Source organism: Anarrhichthys ocellatus, unplaced genomic scaffold (genome assembly GCF_004355925.1).
Source record: "Anarrhichthys ocellatus isolate YVR2014 unplaced genomic scaffold, GSC_Weel_1.0 scaffold13, whole genome shotgun sequence".
NCBI lineage: Eukaryota > Metazoa > Chordata > Actinopteri > Perciformes > Anarhichadidae > Anarrhichthys > Anarrhichthys ocellatus.
The window spans coordinates 5940868-5954659 of NW_022280043.1; the positions used below are offsets into that span (position 1 = coordinate 5940868).

Sequence of the window (13792 nt, forward strand, 5' to 3'; positions counted from 1 at the left end):
AACGGATAGATTTATAATTTTTATATTATATATATATAAAAAAAATAAAAAAATTAAAAAGATATTTTCAATGTGCTCAGTGGGTTAGAGTGGGTCTGTAGTAATAAGGAAACAGTGGCCCCGCAGGGATCAGCACACAGCAACAAGCCTGTTTACAGGAAATCCATCAAATGACCTTGTTTCAAAGGGTTGTGGAGTTTATGATTAATCCAGGCTTCCTACTCTGCAGGTCTCGGAGGGTAGTGGCGCGTACGATCTCACCGGTGTCCTCGCACACTGATGGAAATTCAAAACAAAGAGCTCACTACGTTTATTCTCCCAGCGGCCTTCAGCGTGTAACTCTTATGTGGCCGCGATTGGAGACTCCACACAGGTCTGTGAACGGACAAAGACTGTGAGAAAGAAACGAGGCGTAAAAGTTTAAACGTGTTAACTGCAAATGCCTTATATCACTGCTGACCATTTTCTAAAAGATGCAAAACAGTCTAGATACATTTTGTACCATGTGTGCAGCAGCTGGATTCACCTGGCACATAAAACATACTTATGATGGGTAACTCATCATAGTCAGCATGAGGAATCAGTTTATTTTGTCGGCATTAAGTGATCATCACACATGCAGTTGAGAGAAGGGTGTGTTTACAGCCATGAATGTCATTGGTTTTACAGGTAGTGGAAAGGTTACCAAAGTCATCACAATTCATTCTGTGGGGGTCAAGAATGTATGCGCCAAATTTCACAGCAATCTGTCTTTATAGTTGTTTAGATATTTCAGTCAGGACCAGGGGTGACTACTTCTCCAACAACTCTCAACCAACATTAGTACGTTTGGCTGCCAAGAAGCATGTCATTCAAATGACTTGTTCCATAACCAATCATTGTTAAAAGTATATTGCAAGTTTGCTAGTTTCTGACTTTTGAAATATTGCTGTTCAGCAGCTCTGTTGAGTCTCTTTTTTTTTTTTTTATTATGTTACCGTAGAAAAGAAAAGTCTAAATAATGAATGTGATTGATTACCTCACCTAGGTTTCAAATCTCTGCAAGATGATTCCATACTGTACTGGCCCAGTCTTAAACTAATGGCTGTATGAAATGTAAAAGCCAATAGTAATGACATTCTCTGCAGTGATGTAAAGCATACACAGTTTGCAGTTAATAGGCTCTGTGAACCAACCTGAATACAATCCTTTAGGTCACTTTGGACTCGCTTCATTATACAACTGGAAAGAATAACGAATGCGAACATTTGGTTTTGACACGAGGGGGCTTTCTAGAAAAGACTGTAACCAGTGCCAAAGCAGCCCTGCCAGTTTTTCACTGAAGCAATCTAATTATAGAGACTCTGGCAAACGGTCTTTAATGATGCAATGACTGCAAACTAAAACCGTTTTTCCCCGTGTGTGTGTGTGTGTCTCTCTGCTCTTGACTCTCTTGTCAGTTGCGTTTTGTCGTGCAGGACAGGAACAGCAGCTGCTCATAAGTATTCATTAGTCCTGCGTATGGATTAGCCGAGACAAAACGTTTGAGTGTAGATTGGACTCCACACTCTGCTGCCTCCTCCAGAGCACAGCAGGTCCTCCTGCCTCTCTCTGAGCACTAACCACAGCTGTTCGGCACCACTTGACTTTTCCAACAACAATGTTCTCTGATGGCTCTGGCCACTTTTTGTTCCTGCTCGCCAAAGCATTCGTCTGGCGGATTTTCTCCGTCTCTCTTCGTGGCGTGTTGGATATAAAGGCCGTTTCCTCCTTTCATTGACAAAGCGGTGATGAGCCGCTGTCGAGGATGAAGTCTGTTGATGTCACAGTGGTTGTTATGGCCCAGTCATCCGATTTTCAGCTCTTAGTCCTGTCGGCAGCATATTTCAGCATTTTGCCATCTGGCGTACTCGCACACATACTTACTCATTTGGACGACTTGTGAGTGTTTTTCTGCAAAGAAAGAAATGAATAATTTCAGCCTCTCTTTTCCTTTCTCCACTTGAACACGTGAGCTATGTATGGGTTGTGTCTCCCGTTCAGGACAGCTGCACTGGCTGGATATCCCTGAGATCTCCTCTGTGCCCACATACGCGACCCACGGACCCGTGCATACACACACTGTGCGAGGCCATAAGTCACCCTCTCCACACCACCTCCCTCCTCCCAAACACACACACACACACATGTACACATGTACCCATGTCCCCATGTCATCGCTGCTCTCGTTCCACTGTCTCCGCCCTGTTGTGCCTGAACTAACTATTCACTCTGTTCCCCCCCCTCCACGAACCCCCCCCCCCCCCCCCCCAAATCTTCTGTCACTACAGCTGTGCGTCAGCTGTCGGCCTGTCCCAGTCTAGTCGGATAGATGAAGCCCAAACAGAGGGCCTACAGGGAAGACAGCCTGGCCTCTCGGGTCTCTCCCAGCTGTCACTCCCACTTCCACTTATCATGAGGTTTCTTTCCTCCCCCTTGCTTCACCACTGGAAGTCTCAAAAGTAAAATATGCACGAGGGATAGAGCAGTGAAATGTGCTTATTTTTTCACATATTCTACATCACATATACTGTAATTTTGTTAAGATCTATGCTCAGTTGACCGTTTGTTACTGTAGGTACATCTAGCTTAAACTAATTCTAATCCAAGAGTCCTGTAATAGAATCCTACCTTCATGAAGGTTATAATGTTCAGTTTCTGTTTAAACTGTTGAAGAGAGGTGTTGATTCAACTTCTGATCATTTTGGAGGCAGCAGAGAGAGAAATGTGTCTCTTGTTTTGTCTATCCCTACATTTTAGAAACACCTCTCTGTATATCACAACATTTCAACAGCTCCTTCGTAATGATCATTATTTGAATCGCCCCCTCTCACATTACAACCTTCATGAAGGTAGGATTTCATAACAGGACTGCTGTATTAGATATTAGCATTAGTGTTAATGTACCTAATAAACTGAGTGTGAGTGTTTTAAGCTTCCAAGGATTTTTAAATTCACTTAACATCACATACAAACTGTCTGTGATGTGCCGTGCAATTCACTTTGCACTAACCGTGCACAGACCATGTTTGCATCTCTATTAACTCAAAAGACTTCGTCATCTGTCCCTCTCTCTCACTTAATGGCTTTCATTTCTCCAACCTTTGCAGCTTCATCGGTTTGTTATTTATTCCAAACGAGCATCACCGACCGGGTGCTCCAAATCCTACTCCGTGTCACACAGAAGGAATAAAGAAATCTCTGGGAGTAAATGGAGTCTGCTAATTCGACCATCTTCACTTACCAAGCTGTTTGTACCCAGCAAAGTATCATCGCTAACAGAGAGAAAAACACATTAGTGTGGGAAAGTGGCCTTTGTTATACGGCTCTGTGCTTGCTCCACTGGGATTCGGTCCATTGCTGAGCTCGGCATGCAAAGTGTAGAGAAACGAATGACTGTGAGATATGCTGTGTGCTTTAGACTAAGATGATTTGATTGAGGGAGTTGAGTTAACGATGGAGAAAGTGAGCCAGGAGCTCAACAGCCGTGTGTGTGTGTGTGTGTGTGTGTGTGTGTGTGTGTGTAATGTATATGCGGGCGTGAAAATAAAATCATTTGTGGTTTGATGGGGGGGTTGGTGCAGTTTCTATAAGCACAGACAGGAATCCTAAAGTGGATGTCAATTTTAAATATCTCTTTCTCTGCCACAGGTATGCCTTTGGACATCAGCGTGTCCCCGGACAGGTAACCAGGTGTGTTGCTGCCGTCATGGCCTTGCCAACCCCACAGCTGTTTCATGTCACCATGATCACAGTCCTGGTGGCGCTGGTGTCGTCTTCTGGGGACCACGAGTGGCACTTTAACCCAGGTAGGATGTCGTCTACACCCAAAGAGAACATCTAAATTGGTGATGGATGACTTGTAACCCAAATTCTGTGTTTTTTTTTCTTTCTTTCTTTGACTGTTGTACGTCCCAAATGCCGCAGTTGGCACATTACAAGGTTTTTATTACCACAAACTCGGACATGATTCCACTTTCAAGCCCTTCCCCTCTTTTCCCCCCTCGTGTCCACTGGGCACAGCCAGCGTCCGCCCTGCTGCTCCGACATTCTCCTCACATTCTCAGATCAGTAAGGCTCATTCTCTGTCCGCTATCAACAGGCTATCCTGTGTCCTCTCCCTGTCTGCCAGCCAGTCGTGTGTAATGGGAGAATGAGATAGCTAGGCCCCCCATTCTGCTTGCCAAGACCGCTAATGCACAGGCAGCTCATGAAAGTGTCAGTCAAAATGTCGGGGAAGGGAGTGAATGAGGGGTTGGTGAATGAGAGCCAACCAGGTGTAACCAGAGGAGACTGTTTCTGCCTGCAGCAGCTAGACTGTATATGTGACTAGGCTGCAAATATTGATCATTATTTTAATGTTTTCTTCTTCTTTTTTTATTATTCAGCGCTTAGTTGAGAAACTGGATCCATCAAATGTTTGGATTTTTGTTTTTTGCTTTATTAATGACTCATCTGATTAATAGATTATCCTCATTGGAGCCAAGACAATCACTCAATTAATCAATTAGTCAATCAACATAAACATATCTGTCTATTTTTATGCATGCTAGCAGCGTAGCTCTTGTGATGGCGATATTGTCTGTTCATCCACCAATTGATTCATTGACTAATCGTGTCTGCAGTACATTCATCTAGGATTAGATTGATGGAAAAGAAACCGTTAGAGACAGATGAACAGACTGGTATGGCACACACAAACTTTCCTTTTGAAACACCTGAATCAATGTTGACAGTGTGAGCAGGAAGGTTTGGTGCATGGGCCAAAGTTTTATTAAAAGGAACTGTCAAGAAGAGAAAGTAAAAGCAGAGGACACACAGAGCGAGAGACGCAGACGGAGAGGTGAGAAGATTGCAGATGGCGGGGTGTTGACTGGCGATGTGTGGTGATGATGATGTAATAAAATGGGCACCTGTCTGCAGGGCGTGGATGGTGTGTGTGTGTGTGTGTGTGTGTGTGTGTGTGTGTGTTGCACCCGTTGGGGTTTTTAGGGTTTGTCATTCAGCCCAGCATTCCTGTTCGCTGACTCAATGACAGAAACTGAGTCAGACGCCCACCCTCCCCCGCCTCTTTCTGTCACCCTCAGCCTCCCCTCCATATCTCTGTCACTCAGTACGACTTTCCACTTTATCACTACCCGAACCCCCCCACTTCCTCAGCCTCTCATCCTCCCCCTCCACCATCTCCTCCTCACGACTGAGAGCGGATAGCTGGGTCGTTGGGTAATCCATGCCTGGGACCACGCTATCTGGATCATTTGATAATGCTGCTGCTGGACTCGAGTCTGAGCAGATATCTGAGACCTGTCTGTGTTCGTTCATTCGCCCTTGGTTTCTCTGTCTCTTTTGTTCTGTTCCTGCAAATCCCCGGGCAGTGGTAACCGTAACGGGGTCTGTGCAGGATCGCTGGAGCCCGGAGGAGGTGGCTTTGTGTGGGACGGAGAGCTGGGGTTGGAAAGACAAAAGGAGAAAAATTTTAAAAAAAAACACGAAAGGTGTAGTCTCAGAGACGACAAGTCACGGGATCTCACGGGAGGCACTGGATACACTATACTCTTCAGATTAATTTTAATGACCATCTTTGCTGTTTTACTTTTGACAGGACAAAGGGGATTCACAGGAATAAGTGGTGCAAAGCACTGCCATTACGTTTCACATGAACTCATTAGTACAGAATCTCCCCGAGAGATGCTGTAACAAAATAAGGGAGGACAGGAGCATTTATTGTGGAGTTTGGTATTTCTTCTCCCTCCTCTCGCCGTCTGTGTGGGTTATGAAGCATGAAGTCCGGAAGTTTTCCCAGAGATGACATCACAACATTATGCTCCATGACCAATAATGGCTGCTGACGCTCTAATGGAAATATTAAGTTTCCCCTTGGACATGTTCTCCATACGAATGAGAATGTTGCTCATGTGTGTCTCTCTCCCACTTTCTCTTTATCTCTCTCTCCTTCTCTCTTTTCCTCAATCTTTCTCTTGCAGCTCAGTGTCGTTACGCCCTCGGGATGGAGGATGGCATCATCCCAGACTCTGACATCACTGCCTCCAGCGCCTGGTCAGACTCTACTGAGGCCAAACATGGAAGGTAGGAAGTGTGTGTGTGTGTGTGTGTGTGTGTGTACAAGGTAGAACGTTACGAAGTACATTCCTCCCTCCACAGTAATCAAGTGTACTTTTCTCGTACTGTACTTTGTGTGGTTACAGTCTGAAAACTGTCATTCTACTTAAAGAGTCAGGCTGATCACGCCCAGCATCACTGCTGCTGTTTCACCTGTAACCACACCCAACAGTGATGTCACGGTGTACTGAGTACACGTCTACATCACTGCAGCGACGGTCTGCCGAAAGCACTTTGAGCTGGTGACAACTTGCTAGATTTTGTTTAATTTTCTTTAAATAATGATGAAGTTTCATTTGAAGGACCATTTCATTTTGGCATTCATTCTATTTGGGATAAACTGCATTACCATGAAGGTAACATTGACATGAATTAATGCAGACTGCTGCTAATTGGTGTTCATACTATACAGAGATGAAAGGAAACCCTTTGAACAGAAGTACATTCAGATCTCTAAAGCTTAGCATCATGGTTTGTATAAGGATTAGCTGTGATGTAAAGTGTCTGTTATTGGAAGTAAATAGACCGAAACAAGCAAAAGCACACATAAAGCCCTCTAAATTTGGCTTGAAAGCTTTCAGTCAGTTAAGAAACTGTCTTGTATAGAAAACATAATTTAATGTAAACTTTTAGTCAGAGTGGCCTTTAAATGAACTACTAATATACTGAACTGTTGGTCGGGGAAACTGGAGTAAACTTCTACTGGAGTAAACGTTAAATGGAGTAACAGGAGAAATAACACATTTTAATACAGGAACACATGCACGCATCACTGTGGACTATTGGGTTTGACTGCTTGCTTTATTTTTAGTCTGTTTGCACCACGCTTAAGTAATTTGTTCAAGGCCTAATAGGTCATGATGGAAGAGTGATGGTGTGTCTTTCTAAAACCTTCTGGGTTATTATATTCCCACCATGTCTGTCTGGCAGTGAGGTCAGAGTCATGAGAGCCAAGTCAAGACTGCTACACACTCAAGCCGTGCATTCAGGGGTGTGTGTGTGTGTGTGTGTGTGTGTGTGTGTGTGTGTGACAATTGTATGTCCCCATAGCAAAACATACTACAACTTTAGGATTAGGCTTGTAGTGGTTATGGTTAGGCTAAGTCTCCAGGAAATGAATGAAAGTCAATGTCTGTGTGTGTGTGTGTGTGTGTGTGTGTGTGTGTGTTAATTGGTCTGTTGGCAGAGTGTCTCACCATGTGGAAATTATTATTAGCCCGAGCTTTTTTGTAAGAGACATCGGGGAGAGTGGATCACTGTGATGGTGCGCTGAAAGCTGCAGAGAAAGTAATCTGAAAACAGGGTTGGAGGGAAGGTGTAGGGTTAAGGGAGGGTTGCTGAGCCAGTAGGTATTAAGTAGCTGTTATTACTCTGAGGGAGTGAAATATCAGCATAGTGGGAGTGGGGAACAGTTGGAGGGAAAAAGCAGAATTGAGAACAATGTGGAAGGGATGAATTGCTGGCTGGTATTTAGGTAGAAAGCAAAAGATGGAGAAATAGGAGAGAGATGAGTTAGTTGGCAGACCAGCGTGCTGTAACGTTAACCCTGCTGGCTGCTGAACGGTGGACTGAGCTCTGCCCAGCCACATTCTTCCCCTCTCTCCCTCCTCATCCTCGTCTCCCATCACAGGACACCATGTGGAGCACTAATGTGTTGATATCATCTCACGGTTTCCGGCTGCATGATCTCACCCACCGAGGGGACTGATTGAAATACTAGCGCCACTGTCGGTGTGACCGAGTGGGTATAGTGATTTGTTTTAGCGGTGTGAGCAGCAGCTTTCATTTCGTAGAGAAGCCCCACAGTGGTCGGAGTGTGGTTGTGGCCTGGCGTCGGTTCCAAAGCTCCTCGTACGAGTTTGTCCGACGTCACAGACACACCGAGCCAAGTCAGTGGTCTCTGTGTGGCCAGTATGTGGTGGCGGTGTGGACTTTTCCTCTCAGGCTGGATTGACGAAGGTCATACTGAGTGAAAGTGTGTGTGTGTGTGTGTGTGTGTGTGTGTGTGTGTGTGTGTGTGTGTGTGTGTGTGTGTGTGTGTGTGTGTGTGGTGTCATGGCAGGCCTGAGGCGCTGCGAGTAAAGATTGGTCCTGACGTTCTGCATCTTGTTGTGAGGTTTAAAAAGCCAGTTATTTTCACTCTGCCCCTTTCATCTCTTTTCTTTTCTTCATGTGCAGTCTCGCTCGCTCGCTCGCTCGCTCTCTCTCTCTCCTGCCTGCTGTGCGCCTTTAGCCATAGCCAGGGTTTTCTCTCTTTCAGACAACATTGCCCCATTTATATGTGAACGTTTGGCTGTTGTGGAATCAATATGTTTGGTGGTAGAGGAGGGTCGCAGCGTGGTATCCCAGCGTGTTGATGTACTCGGTCTTGTTGTGGGTGTGTTTGGATCTCTGCATGGAAATGTTTTGGTGTGGGACTGGGATTTGGTGAACTTTTATGTTTTTTTTCTTATTTTGTCATCTAACATTTATAAGCCTGTTTCTCGCAGGTTGAGCACTGGAGAGGGGGATGGAGCGTGGTGTCCTGCAGGAGCCGTTTTCCCCAGTGCATCAGAATACCTTCAGGTCAGATCCTCCGTTTACTCTGCTCTGATTCACGCCGTTACATTCTGGAAGTAATGCTCAGTACAATCGCTGTATTGGGACTATTATAATAGTCATGGATTTGTTCTGCTTTAATTCACTCAAGGCCATGCTTTAGAGGGACTTTAGAACAGCTGCGATGAGTTGAGAAATACACTTTCTTTTTCTTGCTGAGAGTTAGATTGATACCGCTGTCTGTTTATCTGCCCACTAAATATGAAGCCAGAGCCACAAGGCGGGTAGCTTAGCAAAAAGACTGGACAGGATGGTGCTTTTTCTCAAGAGAACATAAGGAGATCAGTAAGTCCTAAAAAAGAAAAGTTGGTCACGGCCCATGGCTATTGAGCAGCTAGCAGCAAGCTTCAACAGGAAGCTCCTCCTACAAACAAAACAAGTCAGTGCATAAGAATTAAGTTGGATACTAATAGTATAAGTTTGGGGTACTTCAAAATACTTTCCCCCGAAACATTGACACACCACCAGAGATGTCAACCTACTCCTTTAAATCTACCTTAACATTTAGAAGTCTAACAAATTCAACTTTTTTTTTATGATTTCCCAATATCATTCTTTTATCTGTATCTCAATCTGTTTGTCTGTATTTTAGTGTTTTGATGATGTATTTCATGTCTGCAGGTGGACCTGCACAAACTCCACTTCCTGGCTCTGGTTGGTACTCAGGGCCGCCATGCCGACGGGCACGGCCAGGAGTTCGCCCGCAGTTATCGCCTCCGCTATTCCCGAGACGGAGTGAAATGGATCACCTGGAAGGACCGCTGGGGCAAGGAAGTAAGCAGGCTCTTTCAGTTTTGTTCATTACAGCAGATCCCACTGTCCCTTTCATGTGTTCACTAATGAAGGACAGCGAAAGTTTAAATGCCGTTAATTAAGCTTTGGGGGGGGGGATCAAGGAACATACAGTTGAGTCCAATGCTCCATTATTGATAGGAAACGGCTCAATGTCCGGTGGCTGTTTTAATATGAATGTCTTGTTAAACAGAGGCCTGGATTATTCATCTGCTTTTGATTTATTTATCATTTATTGGCAAGTGGAGCAGTTTGGCAATGCACCAGCTAAACTCTGTCCTCTAACTTTTCTGTTTAGACAAAATCTGCCTTCACTGCCTGAGTTTTCAACACTTACCTTGTGCAGATAAAGGCATCTTACTGTGTTTGGTAAATGTCCAATATTTTCTTTGCTGACTATAAGTTCTGCACTGTGTTTTGTACAACTGCTACATGATGGCATGGGAATTTAGACCTCCAACAGCCAATGTTTCAGGGAAAGAATCATACTGTTTTTTTTTCCCCTCCCAGTTATTATTTTAGAACATTGCTAAGCAACAAATATTCAGAGATTTCCAGCCAATGTAAATCTTTCGATGTGGGCTGCTCCACCAGAGGCTCGCGCTCGAAGAGCAGTCCTACTTTTGTGTTTTTAAGAAAAAGCGGTTTATGCTCGCCTTTAGATGAATAGAATTTGAAGACACGCTGAATAAAAAGTCAGAGCCGTGAGGCGAGATTCATTGAACCCCACAGATAACAGAGGAGACGAGCAATGTACTGTGTGATGTGATTTGATATTCATGCCTCTCTCCCTCTAGGCGGTGTCAGGGAATGAGAACACCTATGATGTTGTGCTGAAGGACCTGGGCCCTCCCATAGTGGCCCGCATGGTGCGCTTCTACCCCCTGGCTGACCGAGTTATGAGTGTTTGCCTTCGGGTGGAGCTCTATGGTTGTCTTTGGAACGGTGAGTGTTTGCGTGGAGGTGAGAGAGACGTGAAGAGATCACAGAAATACAAAATGTTCCTTCTTTTGTTGTTACTGGGGTATTCATTTGTTCTGTGTATTCTGGGGCATGCCCCCCCCAGACATTGATTATCAGATCACATTTCATATGGGGAAGGTGACGGAGGTCACTATCATCTTAAATTTACTGGAATGGTACAAGGGGGATTTGTTAGATGGTAGTGATTAAGAGTGTGTTTTCGCCATATGTCCCATGCATTGATTTGAAGCATTGCATCAAATTAACAGCCCCGCTGAGGTTTTTCCGGTTAAAGAAGCCACATGGTGATAAATTGTATTCGTCTCCAAGTTCCCTGAAGCGCAACACTGACAAGCTGAGTATTTATGGCTGCCTCACCTCCTCTCCAGCCCCATCCACCTCCCTCAAACAGCGTCAGGCCGCCTGTAAATCAGAACTGTCACAGAGGCCAAAAAGCCGCAGGTCCTGATCTGTGTCTTCGGGGAGACCATCTTTCTAAAATGTGCTCTAATGTGCATTCAGTGCAGCTCCGTTCACCCACAATCCAGAGATCGTACAGAATGTCAAGTTTTTACGCACATTCTGCATCTCACCTCATCTCGTATCAGATATTATGGCGGCGCAGTGTCTTTGCTGTATTTATTCTTCTACATCTCACACAGCTAAGTACATAATCGCATCCACAGACACTCATTTATGTGCAAACAGAGAATACTGCACATATGCTTTAAAGGCATTGTGAAGTGTTGTTTATTATGGGGAGCAGAGCAGAGGGCTGTAGTCCGTGTTGCTGACGTCACCTCTGTTCTCGGGGAGAGGGCTGATTAGCTGTATATTGGGGCGGAGAGGCTTGAATTTCACCGGTAAATGTCGTGTGGGCTGTTCAGGCCCGTTCTTCCGTTGTTTTACTACTTTAAAAAACAGCTATAGCCGTTTCCCCGCGGCAGTGATTACTGTTTAATGTTGGCTCAGTAAAACGTGTAGCTGCTCATTATGAATATATTAAGTTTCACATGCGGCTTGTTCAGGTCTTTCTCCTAAATAGAAAACAACAATAAAATGTTTTGTCTCAACAATCACACGACTAGAATTGAATATTTGTACATATCTCTCTGTCACTCAGACGGGTTGAAGGCTTACACAGCTCCAGTGGGTCACGTCATGCATCTGTCTGGCATATCTGGCATGCCTGTCTATCTAAACGACTCCACCTACGATGGGAGCACCGAGCAAGGGTAAGATCTTCACACCGCTCTTTTAATCTTTTTATTACCATTTGCATTTCTATGTATATTAAGTATCTCATCTCCATACATTCCCTTAAACTGCTCTTTTTGGATTTCGTGTTCATGGAAAAATGCATGATGAAACCGACACGACCAGTGCGTGGAAATTGCAACACTGCTTATGCAAATAGGATCACAATGAACATTCACAAGTTTTACGGTCAGCAGCGTGGAGTGATCAGTGGAATACCAAACTCTTCTCTGCAGCGCTCATCACATCTGTTCGCAGTGAAGAGGGGTCTCGGGCTAATCTCTTCTTGAAAGTTTTTTCTGGTGTCCGCCTAATCGAAAGGGAACGACATTATTTTCTTTGAGTTGCTCTGGGATTTGAGGCGCGTTTCCTGGCCGTAATGTTTTGGCGGGGAGCAAAGGAGGGCTGAACTAGGAATTGGTGGGGGTCCGCACTTGCATGGGCTGTGTGGGTAATGGGGCTGAAATGTTTTGCTAGCGGGTGAGTTAACACGTTTGATGTAATCCAGACGTGCTTTAAGCAGATGGTGTGTGTGCGTGTGTGTGTGTGTGTGTGTGTGAGAGAGAGAGAGAGAGAGTGAGCAAGCTTGTTTGCATTTACATCTATATGTTTATATGCTTATTTAGCATCTTTGTATGCCAGTACATGAATACATTTGACGGTCCACTGCCTCCAGAACCGTTTCTGCACAGAGCTGCATGTTAACCCGTCCAGTGTTTGTGCAGGATGCAGTTTGGAGGCCTGGGTCAGCTGATGGACGGCGTCCTGGGAGGAGATGACTTCATAGAAACTAAAGAGCTGAGGGTGTGGCCTGGCTATGACTACCTGGGCTGGAGCCGGGAGGCCCTTGGGCAAGGCAGCGTGGATATTGAGTTCCACTTTGAGAAGCCACGTGTCTTCCACAACATGCAGGTAGGCAGTGAAAGTTTGTGTGACCGTGCATGCGTTGTTGTCTGTGAATGAATGTGAGAGGGTTCTGCAGGACTTATTATCCCACTGGAATCTCAGACGGCATGGAGCTGCCTGTAAATCAGAGACGTCATTGAGGCTAAAAGCCCAGATTTCCGGTCTGTGTCTTCGGGGAGGTCTTTCTAAAACACGCTCCGAGGGGGACGACGAGTCACTGCAGCTCAAGTTCGTCCACAAGTCACTGAAGCCAGAGAACATGCAGAATCTATAGAATGTCCAGTTTAATGCACATTCAGTCTTTTATCTCACCAATTGTCAGATCTGATGACGGGTGTCTTTCTAGTGTTGCGTGTAAACGAATGCCAGAGTGTTATGTGGGACATTGTTTATTGAACTTCTATAACTCCTTGATGTTTTAAAATGAGATCCTTGTTTCTGTGTGTTTGGTGAAGACCAGTATTCACACAAAGCTCTGTTTGTTAATTAATACCTATATTTGGTTAACCAATAACCTCATTAGCACATGAAAAGCATGTCATACTGATTATAGCAGGACATTAGGCTGATTAGATTGTTTTGTTTTTAGCGTCTGATGAAACTCCTTTTCAAATCCTGCAGCTCCAACCAGTACAACCTCATAAAAAAGAAGCATAGTTATGCGTCTGCCATCTCACCATGAAGCAGCATTTTGACCAGAATAGCTCTGCGGCCATTTAATTAGTTTTAATTTGCCATTGTTTATCATGGCACAGCTCGTCTGTGCTCGGCTCTCTGGGTGCCACTGAGTTGCATCACAGTTTGTTTGTTTGAAGCGAAACCAAAAGATCAGAGGGAACTCATGAATGTAGGTTATATTTATGATGAAAGAAGCAAAACATAATGAATGCAGTGTTATGCTCTCAAATTAAGCTTTGCGCAGGTCATTTGAGCTGTTCTCCCTGAAGGAGTAGTGAATTACTTTGGTTCTGTTGACTTATAGGTCCCCCACCACAAGCATCAAAACACACCCTAACCCCCCATTTTTGTCCCCTTTCAGATAGAATCAGTTACACATTAACTCAGCATCTGGTGCAGCTGTTCTTCCTGCCGTGTGTGTGTGTGTGTGTGTGTGTGTGTGTGTGTGTGTGTGTGTGTG

General features: G+C 44.7%; 1 protein-coding gene across 4 annotated transcripts in view; it reads left to right on the top strand.

The window, feature by feature from the left end:
* Nucleotides 1–13792, top strand: part of ddr1 (discoidin domain receptor tyrosine kinase 1) — a 34993-nt gene that overhangs the window by 7922 nt on the left and 13279 nt on the right. For all 4 annotated transcript variants that reach the window (XM_031852676.1, XM_031852677.1, XM_031852679.1 and 1 more), the window contains exons 3-9: nt 3670–3827; nt 6003–6105; nt 8628–8703; nt 9358–9510; nt 10326–10473; nt 11615–11726; nt 12474–12660. In XM_031852676.1, the coding sequence (XP_031708536.1) occupies nt 3670–3827; nt 6003–6105; nt 8628–8703; nt 9358–9510; nt 10326–10473; nt 11615–11726; nt 12474–12660 (937 nt within the window). The remainder of the gene's footprint in view (nt 1–3669; nt 3828–6002; nt 6106–8627; nt 8704–9357; nt 9511–10325; nt 10474–11614; nt 11727–12473; nt 12661–13792) is intronic.